At 36.8% G+C, this 25,884-nt stretch overlaps 7 protein-coding genes across 10 annotated transcripts in view; 1 reads left to right on the top strand and 6 right to left on the bottom strand.

Annotated features, from left to right (window-relative positions):
* Positions 1-42: 42 nt before the first annotated feature.
* Positions 43-2,212, bottom strand: LOC111497819 (probable galacturonosyltransferase-like 7). 2 transcript variants are annotated; one of them, XM_023148781.1, is made up of 2 exons: positions 1,916-2,212; positions 43-1,624 (listed from the first exon to the last, which is right to left on the bottom strand). In XM_023148781.1, the coding sequence occupies exon 2, from the start codon at positions 1,583-1,585 to the stop codon at positions 482-484; it is 1,104 nt and encodes a 367-aa protein (XP_023004549.1). In that variant the 5' UTR covers positions 1,586-1,624; positions 1,916-2,212; the 3' UTR covers positions 43-481. The 2 variants fall into 2 exon arrangements, with proteins under 2 accessions (XP_023004549.1, XP_023004548.1); XM_023148780.1 differs by having other exon boundaries at positions 43-2,211.
* A 4,534-nt stretch (positions 2,213-6,746) lies between these two features.
* On the bottom strand, positions 6,747-7,139 carry LOC111498056. Its single transcript, XM_023149109.1, has one exon. It carries the CDS (start codon positions 7,137-7,139, stop codon positions 6,747-6,749), a length of 393 nt encoding a protein of 130 aa, XP_023004877.1.
* Positions 7,140-9,819: 2,680 nt separating this feature from the next.
* LOC111497904 (glyceraldehyde-3-phosphate dehydrogenase, testis-specific-like) lies at positions 9,820-10,510 on the bottom strand. Its single transcript, XM_023148914.1, has one exon. It carries the CDS (start codon positions 10,455-10,457, stop codon positions 10,026-10,028), a length of 432 nt encoding a protein of 143 aa, XP_023004682.1. The 5' UTR covers positions 10,458-10,510; the 3' UTR covers positions 9,820-10,025.
* A 989-nt stretch (positions 10,511-11,499) lies between these two features.
* LOC111497907 (GATA transcription factor 15-like) lies at positions 11,500-12,161 on the bottom strand. The gene is made up of 2 exons (XM_023148919.1): positions 11,887-12,161; positions 11,500-11,795 (listed from the first exon to the last, which is right to left on the bottom strand). The coding sequence occupies exons 1-2, from the start codon at positions 12,061-12,063 to the stop codon at positions 11,562-11,564; spliced, it is 411 nt and encodes a 136-aa protein (XP_023004687.1). The 5' UTR covers positions 12,064-12,161; the 3' UTR covers positions 11,500-11,561.
* Positions 12,162-18,173: 6,012 nt separating this feature from the next.
* LOC111498055 (zinc finger protein GIS3-like) lies at positions 18,174-18,683 on the top strand. Its single transcript, XM_023149108.1, has one exon. The coding sequence runs from the start codon at positions 18,174-18,176 to the stop codon at positions 18,681-18,683; it is 510 nt and encodes a 169-aa protein (XP_023004876.1).
* Positions 18,684-19,733: 1,050 nt separating this feature from the next.
* LOC111498054 lies at positions 19,734-20,261 on the bottom strand. Its single transcript, XM_023149107.1, has one exon. It carries the CDS (start codon positions 20,259-20,261, stop codon positions 19,734-19,736), a length of 528 nt encoding a protein of 175 aa, XP_023004875.1.
* A 770-nt stretch (positions 20,262-21,031) lies between these two features.
* The window catches only part of LOC111497791 (CTP synthase-like), an 11,118-nt gene continuing 6,265 nt past the window's right edge, over positions 21,032-25,884 (bottom strand). For 2 of the 3 annotated variants that reach the window (XM_023148738.1, XM_023148737.1), the window contains exons 11-23: positions 25,150-25,196; positions 24,644-24,713; positions 24,494-24,556; positions 24,200-24,289; positions 24,076-24,114; positions 23,550-23,699; positions 23,370-23,447; positions 23,185-23,270; positions 22,723-22,771; positions 22,565-22,645; positions 22,324-22,417; positions 21,812-21,906; positions 21,032-21,553 (exon numbers count right to left, since the gene is read on the bottom strand). In XM_023148738.1, the coding sequence (XP_023004506.1) occupies positions 21,842-21,906; positions 22,324-22,417; positions 22,565-22,645; positions 22,723-22,771; positions 23,185-23,270; positions 23,370-23,447; positions 23,550-23,699; positions 24,076-24,114; positions 24,200-24,289; positions 24,494-24,556; positions 24,644-24,713; positions 25,150-25,196 (912 nt within the window). In that variant the 3' untranslated portion in view covers positions 21,032-21,553; positions 21,812-21,841. The remainder of the gene's footprint in view (positions 21,554-21,811; positions 21,907-22,323; positions 22,418-22,564; positions 22,646-22,722; positions 22,772-23,184; positions 23,271-23,369; positions 23,448-23,549; positions 23,700-24,075; positions 24,115-24,199; positions 24,290-24,493; positions 24,557-24,643; positions 24,714-25,149; positions 25,197-25,884) is intronic. The other variant, XM_023148739.1, reaches the window with a different exon arrangement.

Genomic DNA, 25,884 nt, shown 5'->3' with positions numbered 1-25,884 from the left:
TAATATCCAAAAAGCATGGGGGGTAGCAGAATCTACGCAAAATGAAAGAAAGAAGCTAAAATGGCATTAAATCCAAAAGCAATACAGATATCAAACATGAAGAAACATACCATCTATAGATAGAAAGAAAAGACAAACCCATGGGAGTCTATACAACAATTTTTTTTTTTTTTTTTTTTTTGTGGCTATCCTTCTATTTCTTATTTTCAGAACAAGGAATAATAATCATGGGGTAGAGTAGAATACAAATGGTATGAAGGAAGACGATGATGGAGCAAAAAAGGAAGAGAGAATTAAATGAAAATCTGTGAAGAAAATATGAAATAATGGAGAAGGAAAAGAATGGGGGAATTTTGGAGGACTAAATTAGGAGACAAAACAGTCCTGCTTGGGGAAGAGGTTGAAGAAGGGGAATGATCAGGGAGGGATTTTTAGTCTTTTGAGAACTTACAGACGACGGCTGTAGGTGGTCGGTGGTGGTTCAGTGGGAGTGGCCGTACAAGTCATATGGGGTCCAGAGTGAATCAAGAGGGCAGGGATTCTTTGAGTCCAGTCTCATCCATGGCTTTCCACTACCAGACCAGTGAAGAAGGCTCACTGGACCGGCGTGGAGATTCCGGCAACTTCCTTTCACATTGTCGCCGCCGAGGCCGTGCTGGTTCCACCGGTGTTCAATAGGCGCTACATCACCGGCGAAGACCAAAAGAAACGGTGGGAGAGATCCGAGTTCGTAGATCCGATCGTTTTTCTGAATCTCCATCCATCGTTCTATCCTCTTCGTGTAGCTAGCCCGCCGCCACTTAACCAGATCTATAACCATCACGCCGGTGTTGAAGTAACAAGGTTTTCGGCCAAGAAACGTGCCGGAAAACCGCTTATCCAACCAAAACCGAGAGGTGAAGTACTTTGAGAAGTTTGCGTGACAGTATTCCGGAGCTCCGATGGTTCTGGAACCTAAATTAGTTCTCCAAAGCTTCGAGATATCGTCAACAACGACGAGATCGGAGTCCAAATAAATCACTCTCCGAACACAGGACTCCAAAAGCTCTGCCAAGTAGTTTCTCGCGTAATTAAGCGGCTGCTCAAGCGCTTGCCTCACCGACGTCGAAATCAGATTCTGAACAATCGCTGGATTGAAATAATAGACCTTAAATTTCAACTGAGGGAAAGCGGATCTAACAACGGCTTCCAGATTAGTCTCAGAAACAAGGAAATGGAAGAACACGCTCTCCGGGCAGAGCGAATGCTGCAGAATCGAATTCACAGCGGCGACTGAACCGCGGAGGTACTCAACATCAAGCGTAATCGCAACATGAACCAAACTCGGATCGCAAACACCAAATCTACCAGAAAACTTCGAGTCGCTCGAACTGCATTGCTCCGCATTGCGATACGACGGCGACCTACGGAACAGAAACCGAGTGTGCGAATCGGAGAGCGAAAGTGGAACCGACTGCCGGAGATGAAAGTCAAGATGAGAGGATCGAATGGCTTCCGCCGGAGGAAATGATTGAAGAGATGGAGAGAGAATAACCATCAACATAGCGGCAGAGAAGAATCCGGAGAATCTCATAATCCACAACATCTTCACTCCTCGAATCGCTCTTTTCCCCTTCCTCCTCGACTTAAAATCAAACGGATTATTATCCAGATTAGGCGAAATCGAGAAACGGACAAAACCTAGGGTTTCTCTTCTAGAATCAGCCAGAGTTGGAAATGAAAACAGAATCGATGAATCGATCTTCTTGAACATCAAACGGAGAAATGGAATCGAATTTTAAGCCAGTGCATGAGTGAACCAAAGTAGAGAGGAGGATGCCGTGGATACAAACCGGCCTCAGAGAAGAAATAGCCGCAGCAACATTCAGTGGACATGGAAGTAAACAAAATAACAAAGACAAAGAAGAAGACTCACCGGTGGAAGTTCGCCGGTGACAAGAATGTAGAAAAATCCCCTCCCTCTCGCTGCCGTAAAATGCTCTGTTCTTCGTCCTCCTCCTCCTCGATTTTTCAGATTGGTATCGATTCCCGGGAAGAGGAGAAGGCGAAACACAAAACCAGAGCCACAGACAACTCGCAGCTGTACAACAGAAAGAGGAGGAGAGAGAAAGATAGAAAGAGAGGACTTTTTTTTTTTCTTTTCTTTTTTTTATTTCTTTTTTCTTTTCAGCTTTTGGATTTCCACCATAGAAAAGCACAACCAGAAAATACAAATCAATAATTTCTTAAAAAAATAATTTGTTTGATTAAATTATTATAGAGAGGTAAAACAATAAAATAAAATAAATTAAAATTAGATTATTGTCGTTTTTTTTTTTCTAAACTAATAATTAAAAATAAAAATTTACGTGGGACAGAAAAAAGACAGCTGTCGCTGTCAGTTCAGGGACGAGAGGTGGGACCCACTTGGCCAGATGTACTCGTGTACGCATTCTGCACTCCTTAGCCTTTTTATTTTTCTCTTTTCACATCTCTTTAACTAAAAATTAATTATAAATCTTAATTATAATATTAAAGCTAAGATTAAGTGTTACACTATTTATAAAATGAATAAATATTATTAATCTTGAAATAACTTAACTAATAATTAATACAAAAATAATAAATTTACCGGATGTATTTATTATTTGGTCAAAGATTAAATATAAGGACTACTATGGAAAATTAGTACATTCATTAGATGAGTTACTAGTGTTCTGACTACATTTTCATTTAATGAGATTTTTATTCTCAACAAAATTAAATTCTTTTTTATTATTTCAGCATTATTACATTTTGAATATAAAAAAAGTATACCCACAACTTTCAAACCATGTGTGTTCAAAATTGAAGTGAAGTTATATTTTTAGTAAATCTTAAATTTTATTAAATAAGAATAACAATTGATTTTTATGTAAGAAAAAATATAATATATTTTTTAGAGAATTAATACTAAATTTAAAAATTATTGAAAGTAAATTGACTAAAATTGAACAAATGCTATTTTATTAAACTATTATTATTCGATAAATATTTTCACCCAGCTGACCCGGGTTCGATCCCCGGCAACGGCCTTCATTTTCAATTTAATTTCATTATCTTTGTATATAATAAATTTCAAATAAAATCTCAAGTCCTAGTATTGTGGTGTGTAATTCCGCCTACCACGCGGGTGGCCCGGGTTCGATCCCCAGAAACGACGTTTATTTTCAATTTAACCTTATTGTTTTTGTATATATTAAATTTCAAATGGAAGTCCATAAAGTTGTAGAGGTGAGTATTTCCACTTGTCACACTGGGTGACCCGTGTTCGATCCCCGGGTATGGCATTTTTATTTAATTTTTTCCTTTCTATCTTTGAACCTATTAAATAAATTATTTTATCTCTAAACCACAAATATATATTATTTTAATCTTTCATCCTACCGACAAACAACATTATTTCAAATTCAATTAATTATTAATATTAAAATTGATATTTATCAATTTTTTAGTTTTCAACTATATTTGATAAATAAAGTTAAAAAATAATTAATATACGTATTAATCAGGTAAATTATAATTAAAATAATAACAAATAATGGTGGTCTAAGAATAGCTTATAATTAATAGTTGGAGTTATATGTCAAAAGAAAATATAATATATATATATACATATATATATATATATATAACTAATTATTATTATTTAAAGCCTTGTTTTTAAGCTGTACGGTTACTCCAATTATAATTATTGATTTACTTCCCCCAAATTAATTTCCTTTAAAACAAAAACCCCAAAATCGACCGACAGGACATTGATCTTTAAAACATATGCATATTTTTTTTAATACGAAATGACAATTTTGTCCTCGAGAATGGACCCCGCAGAATCTAAAGCCACCTGTACCATATGCATAATAAAGCAATTGTTAATTTTTTAAAAACTATATGTATTTTCCATTTAAATCTCAAAGAAATCAATAACAATATAAATTATTACTTTTTATAAATTAAAAAGGAAATACTGGAGCGAAAATAAAAGGAAAAGGCGCCGAAATTGCGAAAATAAATACCGAATCAGAGGAAAGCACGTGGAGGAGACGGTCAAATATCGAGTAGCCTCTGGGTAATTGTACGATAGGACTGGGATGACAGCTCAGCGTCGGCGTGTGATTATTAGGAGAGCTGGATAGTAAAGGTCCCACGTGGAGGCAGATCGTGCAGTACAGAGCCTTCTAGGCCAGCCTGGCGTCCACCATCATCATAAGCTTTTTGTGTTTTTTTTTTGTTTTTTTTTTCATTCTCCTTTTTTTTAATCACATGTTTTAATTTTGGAGGTCTGTAAATTAACTTTAAATTATAATTTTAGTAATTAAAATTTTAAAATCATGTCACTCTTCAAAAATACAATTCTCCCGATTAAATTTTAGCAATAATCTCGTAAATATTGCTCATTTTAAGTCGTTAATTATTGTCCTCAGTCTCACGATTTTAAAACGCTTCTATTAAGGAAAAGTTTTCATACCTTAGTATCACTCTCCGTTCTCACAATTTTAAAATGCATTCATTAGGAAAAGGTTTCCACATCCTAACATCATCGTCCGCCTCACGATTTTAACACCCTTGTATTGTCGACAGTCTCACATTAAACGTGTCTATTAGGAAGACGGTTTCAAACCCTTAAAAAAAATGTTTCATTCTTATCTCCAACCAACCTGGGATTTCAGAATCATAGTTGCAACTCTAACTTTTGAATTAATCAATTAGTAAATGCGGTAGAATTTAATAATAATTGGCATGGTCCCCATTTTTTTATCAAGGGAGGGAATGCATACTGTTAGATGAAAGTGTCCCACATTGGTCAAGTTAGGGAATGGTCATGGGTTTATAATCTAAGAATATACTCTCCATTGGTGTGAGACCTTTTGGGAAGCCCAAAGCAAACCCAGGAGAGCATATGCTCAAAGTGGACAATATCCATACCATTGTGGAAAGTGATGTTTGTCTAACATCTCATATCTAACTTAAAATAAGACATAATTGTATAGCATGATATTCATCGATCAAATTCTTATTTGAAGTTTAAGGAAAAATTTTGGTTCGTTTTTAAATTAATCACGTTATTGACAAGATCTCGTTGATAGTATTTTCATTGTTAATTTTTCAACCATCACTAGAAATGTCCACAAAGCGGGATGAGGGTGGCGAAAACTTACTCGTCTCCATGTGCTATATATTTCAATTCTCATTTTCAATAAAATTGATAAGATAAGGAACCACTACGAGGGGAGTAAGATTCGGATTACGTTGTTGATCGAATATCTCAAGGCAAGAACATTCACTCCACAAGCAAGATCGATCATGCCTAGCTTGAATGATTCTTGTTGATCAAATATCTCAAGGCAATAACACTTGCTTGAGATTCGAATCACTCCACAAGCACGATCATGTTTAGCTTGAATGATTCTTGTTGATCAAATATCTCAAGGCAATAACACTTGCTTGAGATTCGAATCACTCCACAAGCAAGATTGATCATGTCGAGCTTGAATGATTCTACTGCAACCTAAACTACATAGAATTGCATATCTCAAGGCAATAACACTTGCTTGAGATTCGAATCACTCCACAAGCAAGATTGATCATGTCGAGCTTGAATGATTCTACTGCAACCTAAACTACATAGAATTGCAAAGAAACTTAGTCATTGACTAAAGAATGCAAAGAAACTTAGTCATTGACTAAAGAAAAGCATAGATGCTTCTTTTACTATATTTTCCAAGTCTTAAAATACATAGATGAAATACAATAACTTTAAATTACTTTAATTGTAATCTACCCAAAATTTATAACATAAAACTTCATTATTCTTCAATATGGTATGAATTGAAATATCAATCGATAATTGCAACAATATTTTCTTCACATCTTCATTGAAGCATCTTGTATGATTGATGTCTCTTGGTTCATATAAAAAATTCTCTATTTATTTTTGTGAAATTATAACGGAGAATTTTAGAATTTTAGGTAATTTTTTAAATTTTATTTTCCACAGTAATAACAATTAAACCAATAATTTTAAATATAATTGTTTAAAGAAAATATTATAAAATGTCATAATAAATCAATAATTAGGATCAGGTGAGAATGAGGGTAAAATAGACATTTTACAAAATAAATGAAAATATTTATAAAAAAAACTTATAAAATAATAATTCAGTCACTTAGTTACTTATTTGATATCTATTTTTTAAATTTCAGTAATTCGCAGAATTAAAGGATATTAATTTTTAAAAATATTAATGGCAGTTGGAATTAATAAATGAAGGAGGTCAGGATTAAATGAAAATCAATACAATCATAAAAATAACAACCATTAACTACATAATTTAATCTTCAATTATTATAGAAATAAGTATTTTGAAAAAGAAAATAAAAAACTCAAAAATCTTTTTAATTGTACGATTATTTTTAAAATACCAAAAATACCCCTAATTACAAACCAAAATTGCAGCAAGATTTTAAGAATTGAATTAATGTAATTAAACTTAAACTAAGAATAGAAGTTCCCACACGTGATTATTATTAAAATTAACCAAATTAACTAACTAACTAACTTATTACTCCACTTAACTAATTATTTTTTAATTCAAGTATATTTCAAACCCCATTTATTTATTTATTTATTTATTAATATTAAATCTTAATTAATTTATTACAAAGAAATAGAAAAACAGAAAGAAAAAAAATCAAGGATAGAATATCCTTCCCCTACCTCCACCGGATTATTCCGCCACAGCCGGCAACCGGCCGCCGACCCAACTCGGCCGGACAGATTCCGGCGGAGGCAACCGCCCCTGTGCCACCACCAACGACTTGTAGATCTCCGTGATCATTTCCTCATCATACTCCTTCAACGTGGCCCTTCCGCCAGCGCCGCCCCAGACCCCATCGCCAGTACCTCCGCCGGAACCAACAACCCTGGAGCTCGCAAGCGCCAGCATCGCGTTCATATAAGAATCCCTCAACCATATAAGCAGCTTCTTCAGCGACGGCAGTCGCCGGAGTCGCCTGAGCTTCCGCAAGACCTTGAACTGCCACACATGTCGCCGCTTCCCCCCGGGTGCCCCAAGCTGCACCGTCTTCCGCCGCCCACGGCCCACCGAAACGCCTTCCATTGAAATTTAATCCACAATTTTGTGAGAAATTGGAGTAATTTAAAGAGGGAAAGGGGATGGTGATGTTCATTAATGGAAGCACGTACCATGTTCAAATCTCTATCCTTTGCTGGTTCAACGAAGACCGCCAGATGTCAGATCTCCTCCTTGATTTTATGCCATTGTTCTTCAAATCCGGTCCAATTTTCAAATAAAAAAATTCCCTCGGTCATGTATCTCTTCTTAATATAAATTTCGATGTTTTAATTGTTGATTCTAGTATCGAGCAAAAGGTGTAACTTATGGATTAAGTCGACCCTACTCTACAGATATAAAAATAGGTAGTGGAGGGGAAGAAACATTGAACCTATGAATCAACCACACGAAAGCTTTTTTATAAATTGTTCATTTCCCTTGTCGGGATCAAGAATATCCATTGAAAGATCTCCTATATGGATAATACACATTCCAGTTCAACGAGCCTAATTCTAATTGTTTTGTTCCGAAGCAAACCACGAGGCGGTTTGTCCTATTCAGATATTCACGACCAAGAAACACTAGATTCTCTTTCGGGTAGGCCCTGAAAAGAGAAGGAAGGCTGGAATGCCAACAACAGGCATCTATTATTGAATTCACCCGACCCGCTAGTACCCCATTTTTTGAACGTCCAGTGTCAAAGTCACTGAATGGGTAAGTCGCCAATCCCTAAAACGGACTATGTAATGTACTTTATTTGCTGGGTTACGGGTGGGCATTTTTTCTATTGTATCAATCTATCATTGTTTAATTCCCGTTGAAGCATATACTCGGGGGGGGGTGCAGGGCGGACGATTTCAAAGCGGNGGGGGGGGGGGGGGGGGGGGGGGGGGGGGGGGGGGGGGGGGGGGGGGGGGGGGGGGGGGGGGGGGGGGGGGGGGGGGGGGGGGGGGGGGGGGGGGGGTGTCATGGTCCTACCTTCTTGGTCGTGCGGCCCGTGATCTATACATGCTCACGACTAGCCTTAAGGGGAATTAAGCCCCATATGTATTTTTCGCCCTGGCTTTGTGGCTTCGTTGGACCTTAGGCGAGGTTTGTCTTCGCCAATCGAACATCGCTTGTGTGGAATCCAAGCTTGTTCAACCACATACGTCGCCTGTGCATGTATGTTCAATCATCTGCGACACATCCGACTTGCCTCTACGCTAGACCAACTCATTCGACTCGACCTTGCCTCTACTCGAGCCAAGGTCTCTCAATATAACGTCGCATCTCATCTTGTCATCTCGATTCCCATCGATAGGGTTCATATGTCTTGGCGCCATCCCGAGTCTCGGGGTGTCGTCGGCCATCATAACTCATTCGGTCATGCCATCGAGAATGGGCCCGCGTGTCGTTCATCTCATCGGGACTTCCCGAACATCCATCCATCTGGGTTCTATCGAGGCATAGGCCCTCCCGTGCCCATGCCGAGTCATTTACGGATACCGTCCCGGATAGCAGGTGTATGTAGCAACCTCCAACACGCGGGCTAGGGCGCAATACCGGCACACTCGTGCCGTCCGGTACTGTCCTTCAAAAACCCATTTCAAAGGAAGTCGCCCGAGACACTCGTCTCGACACGCTCGCCCACACTATGACACACGTATGTGCCACAGGGTAGCTAACGTATGTCAACTTCTCCCTACCCAAGGTTATATATGCTAAGTCGTTGTTATCTCACTCTTGCTTGCTTATATAACGTCTCTTTCAAAAATCTCTCTCTACCCTCGTTTTCTAAAACCTTCTTTCAAAACCGAGGCTAGAGGCTCGATCATACGTTGCTTGGCCGTAGGCGATGCAAGAACAAATTGGCTTAACTCACTTGTCGTTGGAAAGTGAGTGTCGCACAATCGCTAGTCCGCTGCCTTTAAAAGTGCGATTGTGTCACAGAGCAGACGATTTCAAAGCGGACTCCCATTCATTAGATAGAGAAGATCGCCAAGATTCAGAAAAAGAAGAGAGATAGTGAAGGGAGTGGAAATTCTTTGCATTTCGTGAACCTTTATGGTAAAAGAAAAGAGTGGATGGGAACTAGATCACAAACATGCTATCTCTTTGTTTCAAAGGACAGACTGGAATGAATGAATGGACGGACTATGATTCAACCTTCCGTGAGTTAATGAAGTACACTGACTTGTCCCTTAATCAAAAGACTAACGTACCCCTAGAAAATGGCAATAACCTTCTTAAGTAACTAATAGAGAGAGAGAAGAGAAGAATATGTTTTATCTCGTTCAATCAAACAGATAGTGAAACTCTCGTTAAATCAGACTAGAAAATTCTTTTCTTTCCGGAAGATCGTTGAACCTTCTTTCACTGTAAACTCTCGTTCATCTTTCGTTCTTTGATTCTTATTATTATTGAATTTCCTTTCCCTGATTTCACTCGAAAGATCACTTAATTAATTTTGTCTCTCCACTTAAATACTAATCTTTTGTTTGATAACTATTTGATTCCTATAAGATATATCTTCGTTCTTAAATTATTATTATTATTTATTTATTTATTTATTTTTGTGTGAATAAAGTAAGCAATGTAGAGTTAAAAAATGGACCAAAATGGGAAAGTGATCCAATATTCCAATAAAGTGGGAATTTTGGAATACTCTTATCCTAAAGGAAGCTACCAACTACTAAAGCCACATGGGACACATAATCATCTAAAATATTTAATAAGTCCATGAATAATGATGAAAATATCTAATAGTTTCACAAATGGAATAAAATTAAAAAAAAAAATGGAACAAACATCTATTTCAGTGATTCGAACCCAGGATTGAAAGAAAATAAAGTAAAATAAAGAATGATTAATACATCATAATTTATGGCATAAATTGATAATCAGCACAACCCATTTCTTCTCTGTCAGCAATGGAGAATTCAGAGTTCTTCAGAGACAAATAATGATTAAGAGACCCAAAGGCAAAATTTTCCATGAAATTGAAACGCTTTCGCCAGAAGCAGTGGGGGGACTGTAATAATAGTAAGGATAATATGGTAAAATTGGATTCGGCGGCGGCGGAGGAGCAAGGCCGGGGAATTGACCACCATCGGCCGGCTGGTACGGCTGGACAGAGGTTGGTGGCGTCGGAGAAGGGTGGACGCAGGTACTGCACGAGGGCGGAGGCGGAGGCGGCGGAGGAGGGCATTGTGACGTGGGAGGTGGCGGTGGCGGAGGAGGGAGTTGGCAGGGGTTGTCACAACTTGAGCACATGGAACAGCCGACCTGATCCTTGGCCACGGCGGTCGCCGATGAGAGAAAGGAAAATTTAGAGAGTGTGAAGAGGAGGAAAGTGAAGTAAATTGAGACGAGATTCGCCATTGTTGTGTGAATTGGAAAGCTTGACAATGGAATGTTAGAGAAAATGGGAATTTAAAGCCATAGAAATTCGGAGTGGTCTTTCTTTTTACATTAAATTATGAATTTTCCGGCCGTAAATAAAGAATATTTGATATTTGTAACTAATTTTAGTATTTGATATTTGTATGGTAACTTATGAATATTTGATATTTAAAATTTACTATAATTTAAAAAAATAATAATAAAATAAAGAAAAATCCAGACAACCCAAGAAAATAAAGGGCTAAGTTGGTTGAGTTATGAATTCTGTTCGGATGGCTCGAGTCACATACTCAAATAACCCAACATCTGGAATGGATCTAAATGGTTTTTCCAATTCAGCTCAACTTGTGCTGAAGCTTATTCGCACATGAGAACATTCATGCGGGAATCAACTTGTGTCCAGACCCACATTGGCAGGGTTTGGTTCTTTAGTGTACGAAGTATCAACAATCGTTCTTAGTGTTCCCCTCTTAAAGGTAGGTTTTTACGTGTTACTCACCCATCCACGACTAAAAACACTACTTTCCATCTGACAAATTTTCCACGAGATTCATAGTTACATTAATTATTCTCTCCATATTAATATTGGAATTAAAGCACAATGCCAAACATTATAAATTAAATAAATTATTTGAACAGAATTTATTATAGATTAAATATTATAATAATAATCTTTAATAATGTTTTATATTATTGGTGGGTTGTTCTAAAAGAAATTAAATTAAATTAATTATTATTTTAATATTAAATGAATAGTACAAAGGCAAGAATATTTCAATTTAACATAAAATGATTTAAATTTAGAACCTTTTAAAATTTAATTGTGAGATTTAAGTTATTAATTATGAGGTATGTTCGATATAAAAAGTTATTTTTTATTAGAATAAATGTTAAAATACACTTTTGAGATATTAAATTCATTTAATCTCTAATTTATATTGAAAATTGATTATAAAATTGTTAAATAAGTAAAATAATAATAATAAAAATAAATTATTATTTCCATTTCAAAATTTCCTTCCATACAAAATGAAGGAGATAAAAAGCGTAAAATCCACTCTTTTTAATTACTTTTAATTCCGTTTATGATACATAGCCGGAAGATAGAGCCATGAGAAGCATCGCCGCCGCCTGTTCTTCTTCTCCGATCGTCTCTGCACCTCCATTTTCCGCCATCGCCGCCGTCGTTCTATGCAGCATTATCTCTCTCCCCAAACCAACCACTCTCACCACTTTCTTCCCATTTCCACTCTTATTCACTCCGCCATTATTGTTCTTCAGCTTCCTGTATCTAATCCCACACGCATTGCACAGCGACTGTCGAAAACAAAATCCTAGAAATCGATCAAAATCAAAAGATTATTGAAATTAAATGATGAATGAATCACACCATTGTTTAAGTGGTTACCCTTGGACCGGCAGGACCGGCTCTCCAGAGGGGGGTTCTGGTGGTGCGACAGTGGTGGCAGGTCCTCTGTTTCTGCGGCTCGGTACAGAGTAGACCTTGGTTCGAAATCGCCATTAAAGACGATGGATTGAAGGTCGAGCCAGAGAGATCGGGATGGTTGTTGATGAAGAAGGCCATGATGATCAAAGAAAACGTAAAATCGGCGATTATTTGAGCATCGATCGATCGGATTCTGCTACAAAGAAGAGTGGTCGGAAGGTGTTTGATGAAATGCCTGAGAGAGATTGAAATGAGTTTGAATTGTGTTTGGCTAATTCGTTCGAGTTTTTATTCTCAGGGTAATGGTGAAATGACGGATATGCCCTTTTGCTTTCACCCATAATTGGGAAGTAGGTTTCCTTTAATGCCCTTGCCTTATAAGCATATTTTAAATTCATTTTCTTTTATTTCTAATTTGTGAACTTTTTTTTAAAAAAAATCAAAATTTAAAAATGTTGGAGGGATTGACAAATTTTTAGTTTTAGAGTTCCAAAGTAATTGAATCAGCGATGTCATATTTATCGAGTTTTGCGCAATCTATTATAGAAATTTAACGTTTCTTTTTATAGAATCAATCGAGTGCAGGATCAAAGGTCGATTGCTTTAATTTCAAAGAGGATAACGGTACTTCATTTGATGGTTATGTGGAGCTATTGATATCTTATTATATATTGTGAGATCTCATATTGGTTGAAGAGTAGAATGAAACATTCTTTATAAGCGTGTGGAAACCTCTCTCTAGTAGACGTATTTTAAAACCATGAAACCGACGACAATACGTAACGGGCAAAGCGGACAATAGTTGCTAGGGTGAGTTTGGGCTGATACGAATGGTATCAGAGTCAGACACTAGGTGGTGTGTCAACGAGGATGCTGGCCTCCAAGGAGGATGGATTATGAGATCCCATATTGATTGAAGAGAGAAACAAAATATTCTTTATAGGGGTGTGGAAGCCTCTCACTAGTAGACTCGTTTTAAAATCGTGAGGTTGACAGGCCAAAGTGGACAATAGTTGCTAACGGTGAGTTTGGGCTGTTACAAGTGGTATTAGAGTGAGACATGGGACGGTGTGCTAGTGAGGATGCTAGCTCCCAAGGAGGATGTATTGTGAGATCCTATATTGGTTGGAGAGAGGAATGAAACATTCCTTATAAGGGGTGAAAACTTTAGATGCATTATAAAACTGTGAGGCCATGATGATACGCAACGGGCCAAAGGAGACAATATCTGTTAGCGGTGAGTTTGAGTTATTACATGTGTTTCAACCAATTAAGCTATGTTTAAACGGATTGAGAGTGTGACCTCAACTTATGGGCATCCTTATTGTCACATCTCTCAATTACCCAATCACAAACATGTTTCTATGAATCACTAATATTAAATATTCGACCTTTTCGTTCAATAATGAATCCACTTTTGGTGTCTGTCTTAGGAGTGTGTGTCTCTCAACTTCACCCGTCACTGATTTAATAAATCTCATTAATAGTTTTTTCACGAAAAAGAAGAAAATAGACGTCCTATTGAATTACTGTTTGTTATTCGATTCGATCCAAATCAATATCGTATTGGAATTAGATGATTATTGAGAATCATAGAATTTGTGAATAATTGTTTATAATGTTGTTACAAATATATAATAAACTTGAATATTTGATATATATGACGTGTTTCACCCTTCCTTGATTTAGGGATTGGTTTATTATATTACGAATAAAGGGTATTTTAGTCATTTGATCAAAATCCCTAATCAAATATGGTCATCTACACTATTCGTAGATGGGCTTTGGATTAGTAAACGAAAATGGGCCTTTTATTAGTGGCCCAAATAAACACCCCAGACCCACACGTGGCCCATTATCTTCCCTTTATTCTCTCATTGAATATATATATATATATCAAATAAATTTTGTTAAATTACCATTTGACTCATCTAAATTTTAACATTTTCAACTAATTAAACTATTAGAGCTAAAATTAACTTTTTGGGTATAAAACAAAAAGTTACCATATTGTAAATTTATTCTACCAGTTAAATCGTTTAATAGGAGTGTATATTCTGTTGGATGATGAAAGTCTTACATCGGCTAATTTAGGGAATGATCATGAGTTTATAAGTGAGAAATACTAACTCCATTGACATGAGGCCTTTTGGGAAGCCTAAAGCAAAGTCATGAGAGCTTATGCTTAAAGTGGACAATATCATACCATCGTGGAGAGTCGTGTTCGTCTAACATGGTATTAAAGGTACGAAGGCAGTAAAAAATGACTAAGACTCCAAAGGAGTCAAGCCTCGATTAAGGGGAGGCGTGCTTTGTTCGAAGGGAGGTGTTGGATGATGAAAGTCCCACATCGGCTAATTTAGGGAATGATCATGTGTTTATAAGTGAGGAGACAACTCGAACCACCAACTCGAATTTTAAGAGTTGGGTTGGATTGAGTTATTTTTTCCTGAACTCGAATTGACTTGGTTTTGTTTCGAATTCATAAGATAAAAACTTTGGATTGACCCGAACCAAACAAAATTTATGAAATCAATTAAAAAGTTTAGCGTATTCATGGGTCTGTCACATATTCCACGCACGGATTAAAATAATATCTAAAAAGAACACGACAAAGCAAAAAAAAAATGGGACCGGCCTGCGTGGTTGACCAAACATAGAGAACCAACTTTACTTATTTATGGCCACTTAGAGCCATATGCCCTTTACTTTACACCATTTAAAAGTTCAATCAAATCACTTTTTCCTCCCACGATTTTACAATCTTACTTCGATTCTCTTTCTGACATTCATTGAAACATCTCTTTACTTTACCGTTCTTTAACACTTGATTCGACGTTTAAGCTGTTAATGATATTGTAACAACTATTTTCCCTTTTTAAAGTATCTCTTAGCTTAGAATAGATAGACATCTCACGTGAAACGACACGGGTTTGAAAGGGGAGAGACAAAGAAAAGGGAGGTATGGAGTGTACTTAAAATGTGGGAATAATATTAGACGTTAGCATTGGAAAAGCATAAGAAATAGATAAACGCACGAATCGTAGTTATGATGGGAAAGGGAAGGTAGCCCACTCGAATAATTTTAGTACTCACTGCACAAATTCCAATCAATGGTGGCATAGGACCAATTAATTGCTCGCTTGTCTCCTTCGTCTTTTTCGGAGTGATACGTAACAGTCTAAGCTAACTGCTAATAGATATAGTCTGTTTTTGCTCATTACGTGTCGTTGTCAGCTTCACGGTTTTAAAATTTGTATGTTAGGTAGATATTTCTTTACTTTTATAAGAAATGTTTTGTTTTACTTTCCAACTAACGTGGAATCTCACGTGATACTTTACAAAAGTATCAATCTTTTGTCATCATCCTTAATCTCTCATTTTCGACCTTCTTTGTCGGGTGTAATCCAATTTCATTAAAGTAATAATAACATTCTTTTTGTCGCATTATATATCTCGTACCTGTTTTATTCCAAAATCAAACTCAATTGATCTACGTGGCTAACTTTTGTAAGGACATTAATACCGATAATTTTATAACCAATTTGAGCATCGTTCAGTGAATAAAGAACTAATTACACTCTTAAAGATCGATGATTCAATCTTCCACTCTCACAATTGTTAACCAAATTTGAGCATAGTTCAGTGGATGATGGTTCAAACTTCCACTTTCACAATTGTTAACTAAATTTGGGTATCGTTTAATGGATAAAGAACCAATTATACTCTTAAAAGTTGATAATTCAATCTTCCACCGTTGTAATTGTCACTCTCTTAAAACGTCAACTCAACCATATATGAAACATCGTATGCAACATTAACCTAATCATGGTTGATTAAAAGATTTGGATATTGATAAAACACACCACCTTTATTAGGGTTAGTTTGGACGTCTCAAACTCACTCATCCAATTACAAAACGACACTCACAAACATGTCGTCTCGTGCACTTCAATATATATATATGTGAAGCAATCTCATCATTCAATCTAATCAAAATCTTGAAACCCTACCAACAATAATGAGATAATAAGAAAAAGAAATGCTATCATATTCCTTCCACTTTCCCTACTTTTTTTTTTTACATTCAATTTATACAATAGCACATGACATTTTTTATTCTACATGTGTACTATCATTTATCGTCGTTTTATAACCTCGAACTTTGATAGAAACATATCTTAAAACATATCTTGATTTAGATCTTTGTCGATCTTTTCTTTGGTATGCACATTATTGCGAGAATTCAACTCTTCTTCCACTGCTACTTTCCGTTTTTTCAATTTGAAAATGGTTTTAATACGTTCAACAAAGATATAATCCTCCTGATAAAACTAAACTATAATTATGACTAATTTTGATTATTATTCAAATTTTTCGAGATTTAAACTTCTAACTTTCAAATAAAAGAAGCAAATATCTTAGTTATTAGATTGTGTTTATATTGGTTAAATAATCCAACTAAGACACTAAGAAGGTAGATGGTGAGATTTCATGTAGGAGACGCGTTTTAAAAACCTTGAGGAGAATCCCAAAAAGGAAAGCAAAAAAAAAAAACAATATCTACTCGCTCCCAAGTTCGAGTGGATGCTTCTAACTTCTCTTTTCGTCAGGTGGCACCGCGTTCTGACTCTTGACTTGGTCAGTTGTTGGGTGAACTTGTCTCACTTTGGCTTGTTCCTTTATCTACGGCTATCCCCCTTCGGACCTATTTCTGTTGTTCGCCCATCTTGGACTCGGCCACCAAGACTCGCAACGTAGACGTGACTCTTCAGCGTTTGCCATAGTTGTAGGTGAGGCTGACTCTCTTTGCAGGCACTCCCCAGCCGACTATGGACTTAGAAGGGCACTTTTGGCTTATTGTGGACTCGAGCTGTTACTCAAAATGCCTTTAAAAGGGTTAGATTTGACTTTTTTACTTGACGGTTTAAGTTAGATTGATCGAATTTTTTAAGTTATCTGAACGGGTTTATGATTACATTATTGTGTTGGGTTCATGATGTTGTAAACCACGGTCCACATACATTGTATGGGGAGTAAATAATAAATGATGTGAGGTTATGGTCCCATTTATTGTGTACTAAGGTTGTCCTTTTTTTACACATAAAAAAGGTAACAACATGACAAACGTCTAGGTTAATACAGTTGTTTCGTTGACCCAACACCCACCACTTTTAACTTCACTTTTGTTTTTTTTTTTTTACTCTTATTTACCTCCAACCATCTACTATAAATTTACCCTCCCCTTTCCTTTCTTTCACAAATTTACCCTTCAACGTTCCAACAAAAATTTACCACCTTTACCGATAAACATTGATCTAAACAGCTTTACCGTTCGATACCCTGAATAAGATTGTCTGTGCTTATGGACACATTTACAGTGTACTAAGCTTGTCCTAAAGAAGATGAAATAATTAGGTAACGAATATCGATGAAATCAATTGACTGACACCAATAACTGTAGATGTAATGATTACGACTAAACCTACGCATGGTTTAATTGGTCAAAATGCAGTAACCGCTCTTTCTTTTTAGTTTATGATAATAGCAGTGAAACTTTAACCTTGAAAATAGTTTTATAACAATTTGATCCGTTGAGTTCGGCTCGAGTGAGTAAAAAAAAAAAAAAAAAAATCATTATATATGAATTCTTTTAAAATTAAAATGAGCTACTTCAAAGATAAATTCTTTTACTCCGACAACATCTAGAATTTCTCGAACAATGTGATATCTCACACCGAGTAAATCCTTAACCATTTCCCCCTCTTAATAAGATTACAAAATGTTCCAGTAAATTATGGCTAATATCAAGTATATAAGGAGTGATTTCAAATCCCGAGGTTAAGTGTACTCTGTCAACTTTACGTTAGACAGAATTTAATTTTTTTGTGGGTGATGGTGGAAAAGTTGACAGATAAGTCACATTTATTGACACTCGACAGAACCGTACCTAAAATTTTCACCTCATACGGCTTCTCGTTCAATTCTTTCGAAGTCATTGGATCATTTTCTTCGTTCGAGAATCTTCTCCCCTCTTCCATTTTGTCTCAAAAAGTGAACGGGACCAATTCAATCATGTTTTTCATTCATTCTATTTTATTTTTATTTAACTAAGGACTAATTTTAAGATAAATTCTAATTTATAATTTAACATATTTCATATTAAACATCCAATTTTCCTTAAATTAAAAAAAAAAAAAAAAACTATAAATATAGGTACATGGGGGAGACGAGGAGACAGAGCTGAAATGTCCAATCAAAATCCCTCCACCATTTTGAAACTATTTGGGTTCCCACTGGTGGAACACGACGACCTTCCGCCGGCGACACCCGACGGTGGCGGCGGCGACGACACCAACTCCGACTACGACAGAAAATTCCGGTGCCAATTCTGCCACCGGGTTTTCGCCAATTCGCAAGCGCTCGGCGGCCACCAGAATGCCCACAAGAGAGAGCGCCAGAGGGCCAAACGCGCCCTTTATTTCCACGCCTCAGACCACCACCTCGCCGCCGCACTCCGACCGCCGCCATTTTACTCAAGCGTTTTTCCGGCCCACATTGGTGGCGGTGGTGGTCATCGTGGTTATAGATTTCTGCCTCGGAGCGATCACGGTTACTTCACTGCGGCGTACGGCGGCGTATCGGCGGGTTCGGGGCGGTGGATGTTTGGAAATTCGGGGGAAGGAGGTGAAAAGGGATCAACAGATGATGTGGATGTTGTTGATCTTCATCTTAAACTTTCCCCATCTGGTTTGTGAACTTCGATTTATGAACATCAACGCTAATTTAATGGAATTTAGATTCTTCTTAGCTTAATTATTTCTTTAATTTTTCATTTTAACAATTAATTAATGTTAATTAATGGAAGTTACATGAAAATTTTGAAATAATTTAAATTGTAAATATAACATATGTGAATAGAAAATTTGAGAAATCCCTTTATGATTTAATAAATTCTTTTACATAATTCAAGTCAGGTTGAATTTTTCAAAATTTTGGTTTATTTTTTCGGGGGTACTAGGAAGATTATTATAGTATTATTATGGTTATTTCTAAGTATTTAATTCTAGCTAGGGTTTGGCTTGATTATTTAAGGTTGTGTCGGAAAGCTTTCGGTTAGCTCGTGTTCAGATGAGTAAATTTTCTGGTAGACTTGTGAGCGTCATCCGAGAGTGCATCGTTATGTGTTGCTTAGAGAATGTGTTGTGGCAGGAGTTGGGGTGTGTTCCCGTAGCTGAGCCAAGTTCGTCTGTTAGGATGCATGGAGAACGAAACACCCATTGTAATGGTATGGAAATCTTTTCCTAGCTGTTTTAAAGCCTTGAGGGAAAGCCCGAAAGAAAAAGCTCAAAGATCCACTAGCGGTGAGCTTGGACCGTTATAGAGATAGTCCACAAGTCGTAATGCAGATGGTCATGGCATAAACAAGATAAGAAATGACAGGCTTCTACCTGTGCATATAAGTGTAAGATGCAAGTCCATGATATTTGGTGTCAATCAAGCACTGCGTATGAATCCTCGTCGTTTAGATGTGCTCGTGCTCGGGTGTCGGACCAAAATTCAAACACATACTAATTATGAAATGGGAAATAATCTATTATAAAATTGGACACCAATTACAAACAGCCACAAAATGATATTGAGCCATCAATTTTTAGGGATTATCTGAGATCCTAACATATTTGATTCAAAAGGAATAATAAAATAAAATAATTGAATCCATGAAAAGATCGGTGCGAACTCCATCGCTACGTCTTCCTCCCATGCAGACATATTTGATTAAAACAAGCTTCTTCTTCCTTTCCATTTCAATCGTTGTGATGTTGACGCCTCATTTGCTCGTAAAATTGCGTGATGAACTCCTCCGCCTTTGCATCGATCATCTCATCGCCTCCATTGTCGTCTTCAATGACATTTTTGTCATTGTCGTCATCGTTTCTACCCTCGAGTTCTTGAAGATTGATAGCAGAAGCGTACTTACTTGTGCCAAAAGAAGAAGACCTCGAAGTACGAGTAAACGATAACAATGATGATGGTGATGATGGCGATAATGAACATGTCGTTGGCAACTCCTCTAAATTCTTCTTTGGTTTCAATGGAGGCAATGATATAGTGGGAGGGGATTCATTTCCTTGGACGTGGAGAGGGCGCATTGAGCCTACCAACTGCCGCCACACGCTCTTATCCGAGCCCGTGTCGACGGTTGCCTTCGATTTGTTGGACCGACGGCGGAGCATGAGGAGTGCAACCTTGAAGATCTTCATAACTCCGCCACTTTTCTTCTTGGCCTTGCCGGAGTCGGTGGAGGGTTCAACATGTGGTGGTGTCGGGTCCATATAAGCTACGTGAGTGAGCGGAAGGGAGGGTCGAGTTGCCGGGGTGGTCGGAGGCCTCTCCCGGAGCAAAGGCAAAGGCAAAGACAAAGACAAAGAAGAAGCTAAGTTATAAAAGAAAGGGGAGGGATGGTTTGTTTTATAAGAAAGATGGGTTCCGCCATTTATGTGTAAATTTGGAAAGGTTTATATTTAGGGGAAAAGGTAAAGAGCCCTAAATGGAAAAGTCTTTGAATATTACATAATTCGTGGTTGAGGCTTCTCTTGTAGTTAGAGGTTTGGTGAATCAAATGAAAATACTTTTTGTGGTCTCTATGTTTCCTTGGAACGTTAATCATTATTAATGTTAATTATAATTGAAATTTGACCATTATTTTGAGGATTGAGGATTAATTTACCTAATAAGTTAGTGTTGTAGCATTTCAAGTCCGTATTTGGCTTTGGCTTTTGTCTTCCAGACTTCTACTTCTGAATAGATAATTAATAAGAAATCAAAAGGATAAATAGACCGAGAATCTATGAAAAAAGCGTATATCATGTGGCATTTTCAAGTGGCGCTTTCTCATGGAGCTCCGCCTTGTGTCTTAAGTTCATGAGTCTTGGCCACTCAACGCCCCACGGCCAGCTGCATTAAGGTGATCGCGAGCTCTCCTTGACGAGATGCCGATTGTCCATGTCAAGATGCAGCACCCTATGGGGTTGATTAGCTGAGTTCTATGACCAAATGAAAATGCAAAGAAGATTTCATTTTCCCAATGTGAGAAATCATTGAATAAAACAAGAATGTACGCCATTCCTTGATTGCACGAGACAGAACGTCTCTAAATTGTAAAATTTAGTCCCACATTTATGTTATTTGGTTCTGAACCAAACTTCCATAAAACATAAGTGACCAAGAATAAATTTAATCAATGCATTAATTTAGGAGGGCTATCTACATAAAATGGAATGATACATAAAAAAGCCTAACTTAATAAATAGTATAAAACATTTTTATACTACTTTTGTGGCCTTCATAATACACACTTGAAATCAAGATTCTTTTATGCTAGGGGGCTAAAATCGCATAGGGGGCAAAAAATAAACCAGCACTTCACCGGCAAATTAAGCTCTGCCACTGCCACTGCCACTGCCACTCGGAGGATGTCAAAGCGATATAACTGCAAAGAACACAATCATCTGGATCCAACCACAGTTACTTGTATGGTATCACGTACAGCTACAGTAAAGTACCTCGTATTGGAGTTAGTTGTCATAGTACGCCTTTGACCCAGCAAAAAGAATCAAGTTCTTCTCTGCACGATAATTATGGATTTAAGGACGGTCAAATATTCAATAAAGAAATTAATGGCTGATAAGCACTCAGGATGAATGTGCAAAGCTAAAAGTCCTTTCAGAATCCTTGCAAACTTTTACAAATAAAGTTAATTTAACCAGTGATTCCAACCCTAAGATAGTTAGAAGGATGAATAACTCTTAATTGCTTCTTGGGTACATGAAATGGATCAATTGTTGGATTCATATCAATTTCCTTACACATGAAATTGTTTTACCTTGAAAGATTGTGGGAGTAAATAGTTGCATCAACTTCCATTTATTTGCTTTTCAAGATATAAGTCTAATTGCCCAGTTGCCGCCAGTATAAAACCTTCAAAAGTAGTGTTAAACGTTAATATATTAGGTCATGATTTTAATAGCGAAGTTAAAAAATGTTGTAATATAAACAAACAGATACCAAAGTTGAAATAAGTAAATTTGTAAAACGGACATGGGGTTTCAGAACTGATGCTCTCACTAATCCAGGAACTGCTTCTACAAATTGACAATTGGTATAATTTGCAAATTATCAGACTTTTTCAATAGTTTAGAGATCAACAAAAATATTATTCTCCATCCAGTCACTACTCTGAACCACCTACCTCCATATTCATGAGCCATCAAATTATAGTGCTTCCAATAATAACAGTTGAGAGATAAATATGTTGAAAGCAATGAAAATGCTACGAGGTATGAACAGGATAATCAGGACAAGTGGACAAAGAATTCGTTGTCAAATAAATTTTACCTAGAAAGACAGGTGACGGCCTCCTGGGCCGTGATTTAAATTCTGGATGAAATTGTACACCCACATAGAAGGGATGGCTTGGAAGTTCTAAAATCTGAAGAAATACATAAAATCACAAATATTAATTTACTAATTTGATTCATAACAGGAATGAACTATATCATTTGATGACTTTGAATAGCTGGAATGCAATTAACAACTTAATTTTAACACCTGAAGATGACTGAGAACTATCACGTACCTCCATTCTTTTTCCAGTCTCATCCTTCCCAACAAATTTCAGGCCAGCTTCTTCAAATGTCTCGATGAACTCTGAGTTTACCTGCAACATAATGATTTTGCTCATGTCACAATCATTCGCAATCATCAGACTTGCAGCCATAAACTTTAAAAACTTACCTCATATCTATGCCGATGCCGTTCATCTACATATTCTGAGTTATGATACCTATCCATCCAGGAAGAATTAAAAAAAGCAGGATAAGTACTACAAAAAACTACAGCCAAGTGCAAAAACTTTAGTTTCCCCAGAAAAAATCGCAAACGATTTAAATGTTTTAGGTTGAATTGGGGCCATAACGAAACCAGCCTCGTGTTTCTATCGGCTTGAAGAAGAGACACAAGTACTATAGAAAGTTAAATAGCATATATCAGCCATAAATTCTTGTGGGCGGACAAACCATTTGCATTACAGACTTCCTAATGACAATATATATTACATGGGTAAATGAGTATTCAATACAACTAACTGATGCTAATCATATTAGATACTTCAAATGTAGTTGCTCCAAAAAGTAATACCAGGGTGAAACAAACTCATCATTAAATATTTAAACGTAAAAGAAATAAGAAATCACATACATCCTTTTAGTAATACAGTCAGCAGTCTGGAATACTGTTCTTCGAGATCCTAATCTCATAGTGCTTCCCATATGTGTCTTTGAACCCTACACATGAGTGCAAAGGGAAAGAAGTCCTAACAGATAACGTTATAGAAGTAACTGAGCAGAAAGCAACATACAAATTGTCATTCAAGAAATCAGTACCTCAGGCATAAAAATGACAACAGGATACAGCGTCCCATCATCAAACTCTGTACTGTTTGCCTTTTCCCAACCCAAAACCTAAGACAAAGAAAACATAAGAGGATGGTAACAGCAACGACTGAAAGAACATGAATACAAAATAAGAAACGGAAGTTTGCTTATGAAAAAAAAAATTCTTACACTTCCAGCAAACTCAATTACAGATATCTGCATGCCTAAGCAAATCCCCAAGTACGGAACTTTGTTTTCTCTGGCATACTTTGCAGCCAATATCATGCCTTTCACACCCCGATCTCCAAATCCTCCAGGAACTAAGACACAGGATGCTTTCTGAAAGAATAGATTGTCAAGAAGGATCAGAAAGGCCTAAAACCAAATGCCACAAAAATCCCTCCCCCTTTGTCCAGCTTTTAAACATACCAACGTAATTTTATGATTTTCAACACTCCATTTTCAAAACCAAAATTATTGAAAATCACATCATAAAACACATTATTTATACAACTACATTTACTAGAAAAGAGAAGAAGCCACCCTGCTTCCAACCCAACTTTCCAAGGAGAGATGTTTATATAACCATTCCTCCCTCAACAGAATTGGCTGCTTCAGAAAATTGAACAAAAAAAAAAAATCCCCACGATCACTAGAAAAGTTATAGTTGACATGTATGCTAGTAAAAAACAGTACACATGGAGGAAAATCCTACCCTCAGGGTCTCCCACGCAGCAGCATGTGCTTCCGGTTTCTACAAAAGAACAGTGCATTATTTAAATGATGGAATTCTGAACTAATAAGGAGTATTTGTGATGCCATGTACAAAAAAAAATTACCAATTTGGAACTTTCATCCTCAAGGTCAGTAGCCGCAATCCAATCTATTGATGGCTTCAAAGAACATGCAACGCACGCATGAAGAAGGGCCTGCAAAATTGATGTGGATCCCAACAGTTCACTCAAAAGCAAAAAGATACAATGGTTTCTTGTTATGAAACAATACTCATTTTGCAGTTACAACAAGCAAGATTGAATAAAACCTTACAACTTTTGAAACTTAGACACAGGCCCACATTTATGCATGTAGAAATTAGAAAAGTTGATTTCTTTCTGGAAGTACTAGAATAGCACCTTCACAACAGAAAGGTATGAATCTGTCAAACCAACGTACTTTCCAACCATCGCAATTTTCACCTAGAAGAAAACCAAAAAGTTTGATTATCTTAGAGTTCACAGAAAACATGTAGACATACATAAATTACAGCAAAAATTAGACTTAACTGAATTTGTGAGATTGTCATAAGTTGCAGCCATATTTGTCCAGTCACGCAAATCAGGAGCAGTGGCAATCCTAGGACAAAACATAAATAATAGTTGTTAGCATATTTAACCAAGGTAAAATTTAAGCTGCTTCTACAAATCTTAAACAACTTCTATTTGATGGATCAAACATTTTATTTTAGAGCATTTCTCCTAAGCTACTTAATTCATGTAATGTCTTCGAAGGGCAACATACACTATAAGGCAATAAGTTCCTCATCTGTCTAGATGGAGAGATGCACAAAGAGCATTAAGTGGCGTGAGGCAGAATTCATGAAGAACATATAAACCCAAATTTGTGGCTATTTGATAGACACTTCAAACAGCAATCTTCATGCCATAATGGGTAGCTTCAAAAATTGACTATTGAATTCTTAAGAAGAATAAACTCAAGTTGATTTGTTTTCGCAAGACACAATCTGAAGGTGTAATGTCAGCATTACAGAAAACAGATCTAAGAAAATTACCTGACCAAGTTGAGTTGTTTAAGAATTGAATGATGAGCATTCTGGTTCTGTGACAAAAACAAACCCAAGAAACAGTAAGTGAAATTTCCAATGAACAACTAAGCCATAAACAAAGGAAGAAATGCAAAATCTGCATACAAATATCCATATGCATAATAAATACATACATACTGTTAAGGATAGTTGACCGTTCATTAAGGCAAATATCTAGATATTTGCCTTACATTACGGGTTACCATATTTTCCCTTTTACTAAATGCAAATATATTGTATTCATTTATTATTCTTTCCTTTTATCGCTATTTCCTTATTATTTGTAATTTACCTTATTTCTGTATTATGTAAATGATTATAAATAAGAGAACTCTCACCACCATTTGGGTGTGGTGGATTAATCAAACATTCACATGGTATCAGAGCCCTTTCGGTTTAACAACCCTGATCCTTTCTTCTCTATGGCTTCCGAATCTTGTTATCATCTTCTTCCTTTCAATACTCTAATCCATATGATCACCATCAAACTTTCTTCCTCCAATTATCTTCTTTGGAAAAGCCAACTTCTCCCTCTTCTTGAGAGTCAAGACATGCTGGGCTATGTCGATGGAACTATGGTTCCACCACCTCGCTTTGAACCAGAAACCTCCTCAACATTCAACCCCAAATATTTGGCATGGAGAGCAGCCGATCAACGACTTCTCTGTCTCCTGCTCTCCTCTCTCACTGAGGAAGCCATGA

This window comes from Cucurbita maxima, unplaced genomic scaffold (assembly GCF_002738345.1).
Source record: "Cucurbita maxima cultivar Rimu unplaced genomic scaffold, Cmax_1.0 Cma_Scf00024, whole genome shotgun sequence".
Classification (NCBI taxonomy): Eukaryota; Viridiplantae; Streptophyta; class Magnoliopsida; order Cucurbitales; family Cucurbitaceae; genus Cucurbita; species Cucurbita maxima.
This window is presented reverse-complemented; position numbering and strand designations above follow the sequence as displayed.